Genomic DNA, 14004 nt, shown 5'->3' on the forward strand with positions numbered 1-14004 from the left:
GGGTCCTCTTCAAGACATAGCCTCAAGACCAGGAAGTAAAGCAGGACCCACCTGAATTATTTTTAATTATTACCTTATTATGTCAGTCGATAGTGTGTGTTAGATGAAAGGGTTTGCAGTTTGACTTCCTGCTCTTTTTGTCAACGTGTCGAAATGTCCTTTCATGTGCAAGAAAATGAGCATTAAGTTGCTCCTGATGGTGAGGCCAGCAGCATGCATCACAGCTCACTGCCATCAGTTTGTGTGTGTGCGGGACTGAGAGGCAAACAATAAAGTGCTTGGAATTAAAGTGTTGGGCACTTTCAGTTAATCAATTAGTTGCCACACCGTGAACCTGGAGCCTTCAGAGGCCCATTTTGTCCTGTTTATAATCCAGCCCTGGGCCCATGCACCCTCCCACCAACATACATGTATCATTGTATTGTACTGAACTGTTTTTGTATTAGTTGTTTCTTATTCTACAGTACCTGCACTGTCAGCTTCATAACATGTGGTATTTTGATATTTAGCACTACTCCTGTGTATCAAATTCCAGTCGCACTTGTGTGGCCAGGATTGTAATCAGAGGGACAAACCATCTGGTCTGTTCTGGGGCGTTTCCTGAATATTTCAGAGGTATTGGTCAGCCCAGTGAGAGGCGCTTGTGTAGATGCTTAAAATTGAACCTGCAAGACTGTAGATGCTTTGGTGCCAAACCATGAAAAAAGTACATGTTTGTAATACAATTCATCAGATAGATGCAAGAAATATCAGATTTCCTTATTTCACAATGTGGGCCAAAGGCAACCATAGCAGAACATTAGGTCATGTGTAAAAATACAAAAGTTTAATGACTGAAAAATTATCAGAGATCCTCAACATTTTTGAGATTTTGTTTTAAAGTCTTAAACACTTGCTACCTTTTGGTTGTGTTATGCCTAAATTGCAAAATATTGTGTGTGGGTGTTAAAGGGTTAACTGTAGACAAAATTGTGTGCATTAGTGGGTTAAGCAAGACACTTAAGTTCCACCAACCTCAGGGTTCCTGTTCTGAAATGTCAGACCTGTTATCTCTCTTTAGAAATGGTACAGTGAAAAAGATTACCTCCACTTCACTGAACAATATTTAATTGCAGTTATTAATGCACTTATATAAAGTTGAAGAACTCACAAGAGAGATTTCAAGACAAGATATCCTGACCTTCAGTCCCTATGGATAAAACTCCAAAAACACTGTATCGTTCATTTCCCATTATGCAACAAATAGCATCTTGACTCCTCCCTGCCTGGTAAACACCCACATCTTTCCAACTCAATGGCCCCAGTTTGTCATGCTCTGTCTCTTAGAAATTTCTCCTATGTATTTGTAGACTCCAAGCTCAAACTGAGGTAACCCTGATGGCATAATCAGATTAACTCTTTCACAAGATGAGTAGTATTTTCAGTGCCTATTAAAATGACGTTTTAATTTTACATTATTTTGCATAGACTGCTACATGAATATCCTTTCTACAGAGGTAATTACTATTTTCTTCATGTATGCTTCTGATAGGCATTAACAAAACAATGTAAAGAGTTTTCAGTTTCTAATTTTAATATCAATAAAAATTCCACATGTGTTGTACTCTGTGTCTTTTATCAGGAAGAGTTTGGGAATGCATAACACAATTATTAGAATATTTACATAGATATTCACAAAAAGTAGACTCTATCAAACGTCTACCTTAGAGAATAAACAACTTGAACAATAAAGTAATATGATACCTAAAACATCCACATAAACATTCAGAGAATATAAAATAATTGTAACTTATATAAAACAAATTCTATTTTATAATTTATATTTAAAATTGCATTATAAAATTGGCTTGAGTACAATATCCTAAATGTGCAATTTATTTCTCCTCTGTGTTTAGGTCTTTTATTTTAGTTCAAATACAACTCCATATTTTAATTGTTCTGCTCACTGACTTCTAACATCATTAATATTTTAACCAGTACCTGCGTTCATCATGATAACAACATTCACCAAAAAGCAATGGTCTTTTTGGCCAATGAAGCTTGAATGTAGTTAAATATGAAATGAATAAAAAAGGAACCCACTAAATGATGATGAATAAACCAACGTCTTTTGCTATACAACTGATCAATATGCTTGATTGAGAGCGTGTGCTCTCAGAGGTCAAGCGATATCCGAAAGTGCTGTGCTCTTTGGGCCAGTTCTTTTGCAAACTCTTGAGCCTCATGCAGAGCTTGTCTATCTGGGAAGTGCAGTGCAGCCTTCTTGGTGGCCACAGCCAGCTGCTTCAGGAGAGCACACAGGTGGTTACTTTTACACAGAAGGCTCTGGCTGGACCCTCCACGTTGGGCCTCCCTGCACAGGGTGTCCACCAGTCTCTGGCCCACCATGATCACCAGCTTACTTTGTGAGATGAATTTTTCTGGTGGCTGGCCATCTCGAAGACTGCCTACAAATCCGCCAATGGCCTTCTGGAGAGCGCCAAAGTAAAGCCGACAATGCTCTGACAGGGAGGGTATCTGATGTTCTTCTGTGCCGCTGCTGGACTCAGAGGAGTGACGCTTCTTATCAGCCTGAGCGGTGGAGAAATGGAACAAAGAAGGTGAAGATAGCCACATATGATGTCTTCCACACTACTGTGTTTCCTGATTGCAAGGAAAGTCTGGATAGCTACATTGCAGACAGATAGACTATAAAAATCCATTTTCCAGTTTTTAATTTTCATCATGCTCATGAAGTAGTAACAAATACCTTGTGTCAATAGGAGATACTCACCTGTTCCTTGTTGACTGGTGTGACATTTTCTTTTTCCTTCTGCTGCTTCTCAAAGTCATTCTTAGTCTGAGGAAAAGTCAGTATCAAAAATATTACATTAGTAGGTATGCTTTGGGTTTTCCGTTGTTAAAATCTCATTAAGTTACCATAGTAACCTATATTATTTGTGATAGAAGATTAGAGGCTTTCACCTGTAGCTCTACATAGTCATTGTCATCCTCCACTAAGTCGCCTCCTTTTTCATTTTCCTCAGGACTTTTCTTTGAGTCTGGATGACTTATGGTGTTGAGAGGCTCTGGATCTTTCTGAGGGGCTCTGAACAGAAGCTTGCCATTGGCATTGATGATTGACACCAGACGCTTCACGTCCTCTGGAACAGTGCGCGCCACCATAACAAAGCGCTCCAGCTGGTCAGGTGTCTGGACCTGCCCCGGATCCTGACAGAGTGTGTTGAGGGGCCAGCCAGCCATGTTCAGAGCACTTACTGTTTGTTGTAGGATCACACCTGAGTCTTCTACAATGGACAGCTGTTTATAGAGCCTTGTCTGAAGGTTAGCATCAGTCAAACGACGGGCATTGCCCTTAACATCTAGGGCAAAGTTCAGAAAGGACGTCAGAGAACATGCAATCCCCTCTGCTGCTTCTTTGATCTCCTTTAGGTGTTTCTCCAAATGTTCTTTGCTCCTCCAATGACTGCTGACAAATTCCATGAGAAGGGGTACAGCTCTGCAAATGGACTCCTGTAGGTCCAGCAGTCTGCGGCAGGCCTCGTCCTGGCAGAGCGTCACTTCTCGCAGAGGCTCAGGAGAGGAGGAGCTCAGAGCCAGAGAGTCACAGGAGCTTGTGGAGGAGCTGGAGGCTGTGCTGATTCTTTGACTGCTTGCTGCAGAGAGAGGTAAATTTCTACCTCGCTCGTCGTCCTCCTGTGCCACTGACTCCCCACTTCCTGGAAGGTCATGGAAAGATGTACAGGCCAGGAAGTTCCTCATTCGCTGAAGGCGCACCCTTTTCAGTTCATGAGCATTACTTGAGTCACCCCTGCACTCTAGGGGTATATGATCACTGGGGCGATCACTGAGAACTCGAGTGAGGCGTTCCTCCTGAGGTGGAACTGCATAAACTAATTCCTCTGTGAGCCTCTGTGCTGGCGGCTTGTCATAAATGGGGACCCTTGGCAGCACTTTGGGTGGACTGAGAATGTCGAGAGAACAGGGTTTTGGTATATCATAAAGTGAAGGAGTTGGACTGCCTCTTTGAATTGGCCAAGCATGTGCCGGAAGAGTGTCATAGAGCTGCCTGCAAATGGCTTTGGAGGGCATGGTATCATAGGAACCTTGGGGTGGACTTTGTTTCTCAGGACCCACTGGTACATCATAAATCCATTCAGGCTTGCGGGGGTTGGGAAGGGTGCTGTAGCCACTGACCATTTTCTGTTGGGCTTCTGTGACGGAGGGAACAGGGATGTCATAGTTTGGTTCCTGAGGTAAAGGTGGTGGAACTGCATACACCTGTGCACAAGAAAAAAATTGTCAATATCACAGTTGTGCAAAATGAAAAGGGCTTTAGACACAAAGCAGGCATCCATTCTTAGTGGAAAGTAAGTGCTTCAATATTCTTCAAACAAAGTTCTCGTAAGATTTTCAGCATTTGAACCCCCTGCCCCACACCTTCCCAATGTCACAGTTGGGTGGGCAGTCATACTTTGAATGTCTCTCTCAAGCTCTCATACAATTACTTGTCATATCTACAACTGAGAACAACACCATGAATGTCTCAGAGAAGAGACTGTCCGAAAGTACCACTATCTCCATTTGTATGATTCACAGTGTCAAGACCACAAAGCAAAGATAGAGCAGTGTAATACAGCCATGAGGAGGCTGCAGGCTTTTCACCACACCTTGGAGTGTTACAATTTGAAATAGGTGTAAACACTTTTGCCTTTAAGCGTAGTTGGACATCACGTTGTATGAGCTAGCTCATTTCAAGTATACTGAACCGTTAATATAGGTGAAGAATATTTAAAAAATGTGAAAGAAATACTGCATTTTATAGTGAGCACATCATAGGTTCCTTGCTTCATTAATCCCTCCAAATGTCTGAAACTTACGTAAGAGTCTCCTGGACTGCTACACCTTAAACTCTCCGGAGAGTCAAATCTTTTCTCCAGCTCTGAAATTGGAAGCAGTGAGTGTGTTCGTGGCATATGTCCTGGAGTTGTTGATGCCTGAAAATAGAGCATCACAGTAACAGTAAAGACATCAGAGCTGTACCCATTGAAGTGGTAGAATATCACTACTGTTGATGCATTTTGTTGTGTATGTTTTTGTGGAGCTCACAGTGAAAAGAGAAGTTTTTCTTGCTTGGCTTGGGACATCGTAAACCTCCACTTTTGAATGGGACACCATGCTGAAAGAAGGCTGCAGACAAAATAGACAGGCTGTAATATTGGGGTTGATTGGAAACACTTGCATTGCTTTGATCAAAGCTGCATAATATGCAGTGACCTCTACATTAACACATTTATGGGGACAGTATTTGTTCTGAAGCCTGTTAAGAGTGCTGGAGAACCCCATTTTGCATGCACTTTGCCAATTAACGCACATCTATAACAGAAACCATGCTGCTCATTGAATATTAGGTGGCTACTGCAGAAGGGAACTGGACTCCCCCGGAGCAGGAGAGGAAATGGTGAACATGTGGGTATATTTCTCCCCACCTTCTGCTGCACCGACACCCGTACAGACGCTTCTGTCTTTCTGGGATCCCTGGCGGCATGGGCTGCTGTTTGCAGTTAAAAGTGTCTGAAGTCTGTGTCTGTTTGTCTTTTATAGGCCCATAAAGACCCTGCATGCTGCATGCCTGTCCCCATGGAGAGGCCCCTGGTCCCCATCTGTAAGCTCTTTTGCCAGCAGGGGTTTCACAGCATTGCATTTCTGCAACAGTCTACCTCTCTAATCATGAGAGTGAACACTTCCCAAGGAAAAGGACCAATTTTGACCTCAGGCCAACAGACTACCATCTACATTTAGTAGATGGTAGTCTGTTTTTTCCTTTTCTCTACAGAAATTCAATCATATTTGTAGAAAAAACTATTTGTGCCATGTTTACCTCAGGTTCTTCTGTGCTGTACTTAAGTGCTGATGTGACTGGACTTTTTGAAGCTGATAGAGGAGTGGATGGGACCTTGTAGATCATGTCCATGCGTTCATAAGCTAAGCTGCTTGGGGGTCGTGGCACACTTGGGATCTGGTAGATATTTTGCGCACTGTCATCAGTTTTAGCGTCAATCAATTGCAGGTTTTCTGTGGCATGGCTTAAGGGGCCTGCAGTGGTTCCAGTTTGTGGTAAGAGCTGCAGTCTGTTTGCAGGGGCCAAGCCATGCCGTCCATAAAGAGAACACATCCACCATCCGCTGGTGCCAGCCACATTTTGATCCATCACTGTGACAATGTCCCCTTTTCTGAAGGCCAGCTCATCTGCACACTCTGCAGTGTTGTCATACAGAGCCTTTGCAAGTTTGTTCTGAAATAAAGAAAATGTGGATAAAAAGATTAGGAGGTAAAACGTACCTGTAGAAATGTAGTGAGAGGCACATTTTACACGAAAAGTAAGATACATGACACATGACAGACAGTCATGTCAAAATTTTCATATGCAATAACTACCTGGGCATTGTCTGTTGTGTGCACTGTACAGATCCACATTTAACTGCAACTACTTGAATTGTATTTAGATATGTAATACCATCTATTCCACAGGTCTGGACTGACATTTCTTTTTTTGCTGCTGAAAGCCTATGACAACATTTCCGCTTGCAAAATGTTGCTGCAAGTTGCACATCTGAGTTGTCATCAAATCCATACTGAAAAATTGCAGTCATTTTAGAAATCATTATTAACACAACTACTTGTCGCGTAGTCGGAGCTCTTTTTCTTTTGAATGACATCTTTGCACTATATTTGCACTATTTGTGCTTCCTACAGAAAGGTAAATGGAAAAAGTGTCTTCAAAGCTTCCTCTTGCAGGCTTATGAACATCATATCCCATCATGCCAAAAATACATTGAATTGAGTGAATGACACCTCATTTCACTCTACGTATTTTGAGTCCAATTTGTACTCTGAAAAAAATAAAGAATGATCACTGATCATTATGCATGCATGGCCTTTGCATGTTTCCCTGAGAATTCTTCACTGTCACGTACTATGCAGCTCATACTCATACTACTCTTTTCTGTATGAGACAAATCTGTTTTGGCAACATGCAATGACCACAAACATTGACTGAATTTCCTTCACTGAAGTGTTAACCACTTTTCTCTGAAGGCTTGTGCTGTGCAGACCGAGACAAACTGTGAATAATGAAACATGCCTCTAAACCAAAACCGCGAGGCAGAGCTGAAAACACAGCCAGCAGGTTGTGGTTGGACTGTGTAGCTACACAAAAAATTCACACTTATCACACACATCTAATCAGTTTATCTTTTTACTTTTCATGAGAAACATGTGCTTAGATGAGCAGCTGCTGAACTAAATCCAACTGTACTGTTGGAGGCTGTGCTGAGAAAGTGTAACATGATATTGCTTATTACGTTGTGACTTTTTCGTGTCTACTTTTTCGTAGTCCATCTGACTCCTATATTAACTCCTGCACTATATGTCTTATGTCTTAGATTCTTATATTTGCTTTGATGATTTTCTTTTTATTGTACGAGCATCATTCGACGGAGCCTGAGAATAAGAGTTTTATTGCCAAAAACTGCTTCTCTGATATTGCTGTGCATATGAGAATAAAGAACTTAAATGGACAAAGCAAATTTTAAGGAAAATGTCAAACCATCAGATTGCTTTCTTATTTATGCTTTTAAAGAATGATCTCCATAAAATGCCAACATGGCAATATCAGTAATATCAAAAACAGTTCACACTTATAGATATCTTTATCCTCCGGAATTTAATGTTTGCAAATTTAAACAATGGACACTCATTAGGAGGCCTCTTTTTACCATTGTTTTACCATTTTTTCACTTTGCAACTCATATTTTCACATTGTTATATCATATCTGCCATTAAATATTCTTAGCCGCACCATTGGAACAGCTCTAGGGATGCAATTTTAGCAGGTCCATTGGTCAGTCGGTCCACTGCTTTGGCCAACGCTGAAATATTTGGTTATTTAAATGAACTGGCACAAAATTCTGCGCATCCATTGTTTCTTTATGATAAATCAATTATTTTAATGCCTCAGTGACTGTACAGTCATCTATGTTTTCCAGATGATAAACTGTAACACCTTTAGTTATTCTCTGATTTCCAACACTTTGGTGTAGGACCAAAAACCTACAAAACCAATGGCATTCACTTCAATACAGAAACATAAAATGGAAATAATCAAGTGTTGTACAGGAACCTCAGAATTAACTTCCAGAGTAAAGATACTTGGTTCATTCCACCACTGACACATATCAAGAGAGGTCCAAGATGCAAATGCAAGACACTATAGGAATAATGGCATAGACAGATCCTTGACAAAACAAACACACTACACACACCCTCACACACCCACACACAAACACCATCCTCAGCTGATAAGCGTGTGCTGGGGGGGTTCTGCTGGCTCTGCCCTCTCTCTGAGGGTGAATCCTCTGCAACAAAGAGCCCATTCACCATCGGAGCCCAACACGCTCAGCACCTGTTGTGATGCAGGCCTGTGGACCACACTAACGGCAGCAGACAGCACACACACTCACAGACACACACACACACACCAAGTCTCGGCAAACTCCTTGCTTAATCCTCTGGGTCATACTAGAGACATACAAGTGAAACACATGGGTCAGATGACAGTCAGCGAACAAACCACTAAGATTTATGTTGTTGTATTTTGTCCTTGGGATCATAAGTGTACACTATCCTAAGATGACATTTGACATTGTGTTTTATCCATGTGGGTCATGCTAAGATGTGTGTGTTAACAGCCTGCAGAGTTTTTGTGCCTAATATTGCAGAGGGCAACAAACGCCATTAACCGCAGCCGCTTGTGTGACCTCATTATTGGTGACAATTCTTTTCACTGAATTCTATACCCACTGCTGTCAAACTGCAACCCAGCATATGAAACTAGCAAATTCAGGTCACTTGTCCAGAGAAGAAGCCCCCGCCTCGTGCTGTGTTTACTGGTACCCGTGATTCTGTGTCTGCATGTTGATCACTGAGTACAGTAACAAAGTCTAATTCAGCTGTGACTCTTTTGGATTCCTGCACACGCCTGCTTGTGCAGATCAGCCCCTCTGACAGCTGGCCTTCAGCACTTTAAATGCACAGCTGTCTCTGCCTCTCCCGTCTCTCTACCCCATCCTGTTCACAAATTAACATCGGCCAGTTAGACGCAACGCAAGAAATGCTTTTAAAAGTCCCGTATAGGAGCTTCTGTTCAGGCTATAAGCCACATCAAGCCAAATTAAGTCAGTTATTTCAAATCAATACAAGGGTGGATGTAGAGCGGATTATTGTTTTCATTTTCACTGTTCGCTTTAAGTCAGAGAAATGACAATTTTCTAGATGCTAGATTCCTTGATAGATGATGTAAAACTATTGCCCTCATGCCAAACACTCTAAATTTGTAACTGCTGATTATTTCCATCAGTGATTAGTATTATTTCTTCAACTGACTGATGAAAAGCAGTGTAACATACCAATCACAACTTGACAGACCTCCAAGCTGATGTCCCTTTTGTTCAACCAACAGTCCAAAGTCCAAAGAAATTCAATTTACATTGTTATATGGAAAAAAGCAGCAAAACTGCACCTTTGCTTAATAAATGACTTGAAGCAGAACTACGTAATGTTTGCTGAACAGCAGCCACAGCATCTATAAATGAATATAATGAGATAATGCTAAATGTGAAAACTTACTGAAACAGTGGCACAAGTGGAGGAGTTAGAAGTCACTCAGTCATCTGTTATACAGTATATGTACCTAAAGATAGCTAAAAATAATGACATAAGCTCCTGATCATACCAGGCGAGGCTTTAGCAGAGTGTTTTAAATTGCTTAGGAATTTAATTTTTCATATATAAAAGAAAGAATGTGTTGTTTTAACTTCCTTCTACTTTCCGTGAAAGTCACACAATCAAGCTTTCAAGGATCAATCAATCATCAAAATTGTTAGTGGGTTCAGTGATTTTTAAGTGACCTAAGCAATTTATCCTCAGTGCATTTAAATTCATGCCAGGAAATGCCCATTTTGAAAGAGTGACGCTGTTGGGTAATTGCAAACTTTTACTCTTATAATCAGAGAGCAACTGCAGAGACACACTATTGTGTCAACATAATAAGAATGTCCAGTCCCAGACAGCCTCTGGAACAGGAAGCAGTCCAGGAAGTGGTTCCCAGTGTGGGAACGACACCCTCTTGGTTCGCGCTGACCTCTTGACAGCCTGGGCGCGAACCTGGGGTCAGGTCAGCACCTCATCCATTATGCATTCAGACACATGCCAGGTCCAGCACAACACCCACAGTGCCAGTGAGCAAATCTGTCACACATGACTTAAAGTTCAATAAACTTAGAAAAATGCTTATTTTCCCAGACAGAGCCGCAGGAGGAGGGTGTTCAAGATGAGGCAGAGCGCATAGTTAAGATCATTTCTTTTCTTCAATTTGGACAGGAAGTCAGCCTGTAAATATGACATATTAGACTTTCCCACAGTATCTTAGATACAGAGATGGGGGCAGGGGGAGAGACAAAGAGGAGAGACAGAGACAGACAGACAAACAGATGGAAAAACTTTGAAGGAGAGATGTGGTGTCCCCATAAATTATTTTCTGACATGTCAGGAATTTGTCCCTAGTCGATCAATTTTATCATCTTAAATGATCCTCAGATGTGATCCATGGAAAATCACCTTTGTCAACCATCTCTCCAACCAAAACAAATCCAAGAGGACGCTGTGGAGACTAATTCAGGCTTTGAGGCAGTGACACTGACTCGCTTACAGCTGCCCTGGTATTTCCTGTATAGGAACTGGTGAGAACTGTGTCAAAATCTCCTACAAAAATTCACAACTGATGAAAACTTTGAAGGACTTTTAGTGGACAATCAACATTCCAAATAGAAAGCTAATCCTCTAGCAATACAACACTAAAAAACAGCCAATGGACTTAATATGCTTTGAAACTAAACAAAAAAGCTAAAAGATGGGTGAACTAATGTGAAGTGCTACTGGGATGTAGATGCAAATGTTTATTTATTGTTAATGTGTTTAATTTAGTCCCTTTGACTAGAGAGCAACAAAGCATACTATTGGAAAAAAGAGATGAGGGAGAGGACTTAAAGACAGAATGAGTTTTTATGAGAAACTGCAGGAAATCTGCTTTTTTAAAGCCAGACTATGAAACTGAAAATGAAAATCATATAGTACAATTTAGGCTTCAGAGTTGACTGGCAGTGATTATGAGCACAATTTCAGACAAAAATGTGATCACTTTGCAGCAGACTTTCAACAAACAGTAGAAGAGATTTGAGCAGTGGTGCAGCAATTTGAAGATTTTTAGAGAAGTATGAAAGTCGGGCAACAAAAAAGCTGATTCAGCTTAATTTCAGTGTGTATGATTAGACTACAGGTTTGTGGTAAAAGAAGAGGTCTGCTTTCTGTACCTGTACGTAAGGACAGAATGTAAGGAGCCATTGCACTGTACTGAGTCCTTTCAGTCACCACAGGACAGTTTGTTGTTTGGAGGTGCAGCGGTTAGTGAATGACAGACTGGACAATGTGAGCAGCAGCAGATAACAAGCGGATTGCAGGCTCACTGCTCCGTGGCAGGAACTTATCTCACCCCTCACACTCTGGTTTTATTTATACCCACACTTCCTCAGTCTCATTTTCTGTTGTTTGACACAGTGAACATGTTCACTATGTAGTCACTTTACTTGGAGCTGCTACTGTGTTTAAGAGCATGTTGGGTGGTTGAGATTGTGTGAAACACTTTTGGACTATTCTTGTGGTCAGAATGAACATGGGTTGCTGCTTTCTTTTGGAAATAATACTACAATGACAATAAAAAGTTTTTTTTAAAAATGGGAAATTTGGCTTTTCGCATGAGCCTATACACTGTTGTTAACTTTGTGTTGATAAGTGGATCCCTGCAAAGTGAGCAAAGCACAGCAATGGCAGTGAAGAAAAGTGATGACATAATGACGACTGAGCAAATACTAAAGCTAATAAGTGCATGGGTGACCTTAAGTTAAGATTTCTTGTCAAACTACTGTCTCCAAGGTTAAGAGTGAAGTAAAGTGAAGAAAAGAATGCTACCCAAATGTGGGTTTCAAATATTCCAAAAAAATGATTTCAATCTTTTGTTCGGTCAAAGGGAAACACACAATGAAAGTTTACAATCACTGAATGTAAACTTGCTTATTTACTCATCCAGCAGACAAGGAACAACATTAGCATTCATTTAATATTTGAGTCAGTTGGCATATATCCTCAAACTCTTTGGCTGCTTGGATTAATGATGAGACAGATTAATAACCCTCAGCAGTTAAGCACATGGACAGTGGCTGAATAACATAAAGGACAGATGACCCCCCCCCCCCCCCCCCCCAAAAAAAAAAATATTTTCAACTTGTTTGAGTGGGATGTGAGGATGCTGCTGCCACTTCTCCGTGCCAGCCTCCTGCTGTGTAAGGCCTCATGACTGTCTACTGACTCCTGCTCTCAGATGATAAAAACAGGCAGCAGCGCAGCACACAAGGCATCCCAAAAATAGCTCTCAATGAACTAAAAAAGACGTCAATTCCAATACAAAACAACTTCGTAGAACGGAAATGAGGTTGCTTAAACTGAGTTAGTCATCAACCAAACCAGTCCTTTTTTTTGTAGCAGCGATGAATAAGATGAGCTCATTTGTTGCCTTGCATGGGAAAATGTCGGGATGATGCATATCCTTTCCCTCCACTGAGCAACAGATAGGACCAGGGACAATTATGCTTAGCTTATCATGTGGAGGCTTTTTAGACATTTTCCACTCAGACACCCCCAAACCAAACAAAGACTGGGCTGGTGGGCCCCAGTCTGAGAGAAACTTTCCCAGAGGTGCAACAAAATGCCACACAGAGATATTGTGTACTTTCAAAAAGCTGAGGAGAAACTGCAGAAGAAGAGTCAGACCTTCTTTGAATCATTTCTCCACCTGCTGTTGCAACCTTGCAGTGCCATGTTGTTACTCTGGGGACCCTTTAACATGTTTTTCCCACAAAAATTGTTGCAAATACGTCTATTGATCCACCCAATCAGTGACAGGCCAGCTGTGCGATTAAAGAGGAATTGAGCTGGACTGAGAATGCGAAGATTCCCCCAAAGATCAGATCCGCTGTTTGAATGCTGAGAGTTTAAGATGTACAATTGACACATTTATTGGCGTTAAAATTCATAACTTAATATGAAATAAACCAAATGAACACACACAGATTCACATGTACAAAGTGCAACATTTAAGAAGTGAAACATCTGCATAACATTTCAATTATCTGCTTCTGAGCAGCCTGAGTTGATAATCGCACTTCTAAAGGCTTGCGTGTTAATAAGGCTCATAAAGTTTCACTCTCAGCTCCGTGTCAGGGTCGGCCCTCTCAGGTTACAGCCTACAGTAGAGCAGGTCAGAGGGGCCGTGTGTAGAAATAGGTGGTAGCTGACACCGCAAGTTAAAGTGAAATCCAAGCAGGTGGTCCACAGGGACATTCCTCTGGACAAGCAACAGTAAGCAACAGAGTAGATACAAAAGACATCACGGTATACATTCAAAACTGACACTATAAAGCATTCGCAATAAAAGTTATTTGTGGAATTTGTAATTGTGAAATCAAAGGCAGTGGAGCAGCTGCAGTACTCACCATGTTTGTTAAGCAGTTGTGCTCAGTGTCCACACAGAGAAATAAGTCCGTCCACAGGGGGTCAGTTTTCAGTGAGCCATCTCAACAATGAATGTGTGTGAAAACTGTGGGGATTTACTCCTCCTGTGTGTCTCACAGCATATTGTCTGAACTGTCACTGAGAGCAGGACTGTTTTACACCATGGGCGGAGAAACTGAGGTCCATGTCGATGACAGAGCTGCTTTCCTGCAGCCCCATTGGCCAGAGAGAGACCCTCTTCTCTACAGCTGCCCCTCCTCACCCCCCCTCAGCTTCTCTCATACCACTCTACGCTCTCTCTCCCTTCCATCTCTCTGGTAA

General features: G+C 41.5%; 1 protein-coding gene across 1 annotated transcript; it reads right to left on the bottom strand.

Moving 5' to 3' along the window:
- Positions 1–1600: 1600 nt before the first annotated feature.
- On the bottom strand, positions 1601–13823 carry cass4 (Cas scaffold protein family member 4). Its single transcript, XM_070959091.1, has 7 exons — positions 13665–13823; positions 5882–6295; positions 5110–5190; positions 4881–4997; positions 2965–4281; positions 2774–2839; positions 1601–2571 (listed from the first exon to the last, which is right to left on the bottom strand). Exons 1-7 carry the CDS (start codon positions 13665–13667, stop codon positions 2155–2157), a joined length of 2415 nt encoding a protein of 804 aa, XP_070815192.1. The 5' UTR covers positions 13668–13823; the 3' UTR covers positions 1601–2154.
- Between the last annotated feature and the right edge of the window lie 181 nt (positions 13824–14004).

The sequence above is a fragment of the Chaetodon trifascialis genome, chromosome 3, assembly GCF_039877785.1.
Source record: "Chaetodon trifascialis isolate fChaTrf1 chromosome 3, fChaTrf1.hap1, whole genome shotgun sequence".
Classification (NCBI taxonomy): domain Eukaryota; kingdom Metazoa; phylum Chordata; class Actinopteri; order Chaetodontiformes; family Chaetodontidae; genus Chaetodon; species Chaetodon trifascialis.

Bases quoted from the DNA above. Each gene is read 5' to 3' on its own strand.
- cass4 (XM_070959091.1), bottom strand. The intron at 4,998-5,109 runs GTGAGCTCCACA...CTCTATTTTCAG, and splicing joins GAAAAACTTCTCTTTTCACT to GCATCAACAACTCCAGGACA. The intron at 4,282-4,880 runs GTAAGTTTCAGA...TCTTGTGCACAG, and splicing joins GCAGTCCAGGAGACTCTTAC to GTGTATGCAGTTCCACCACC.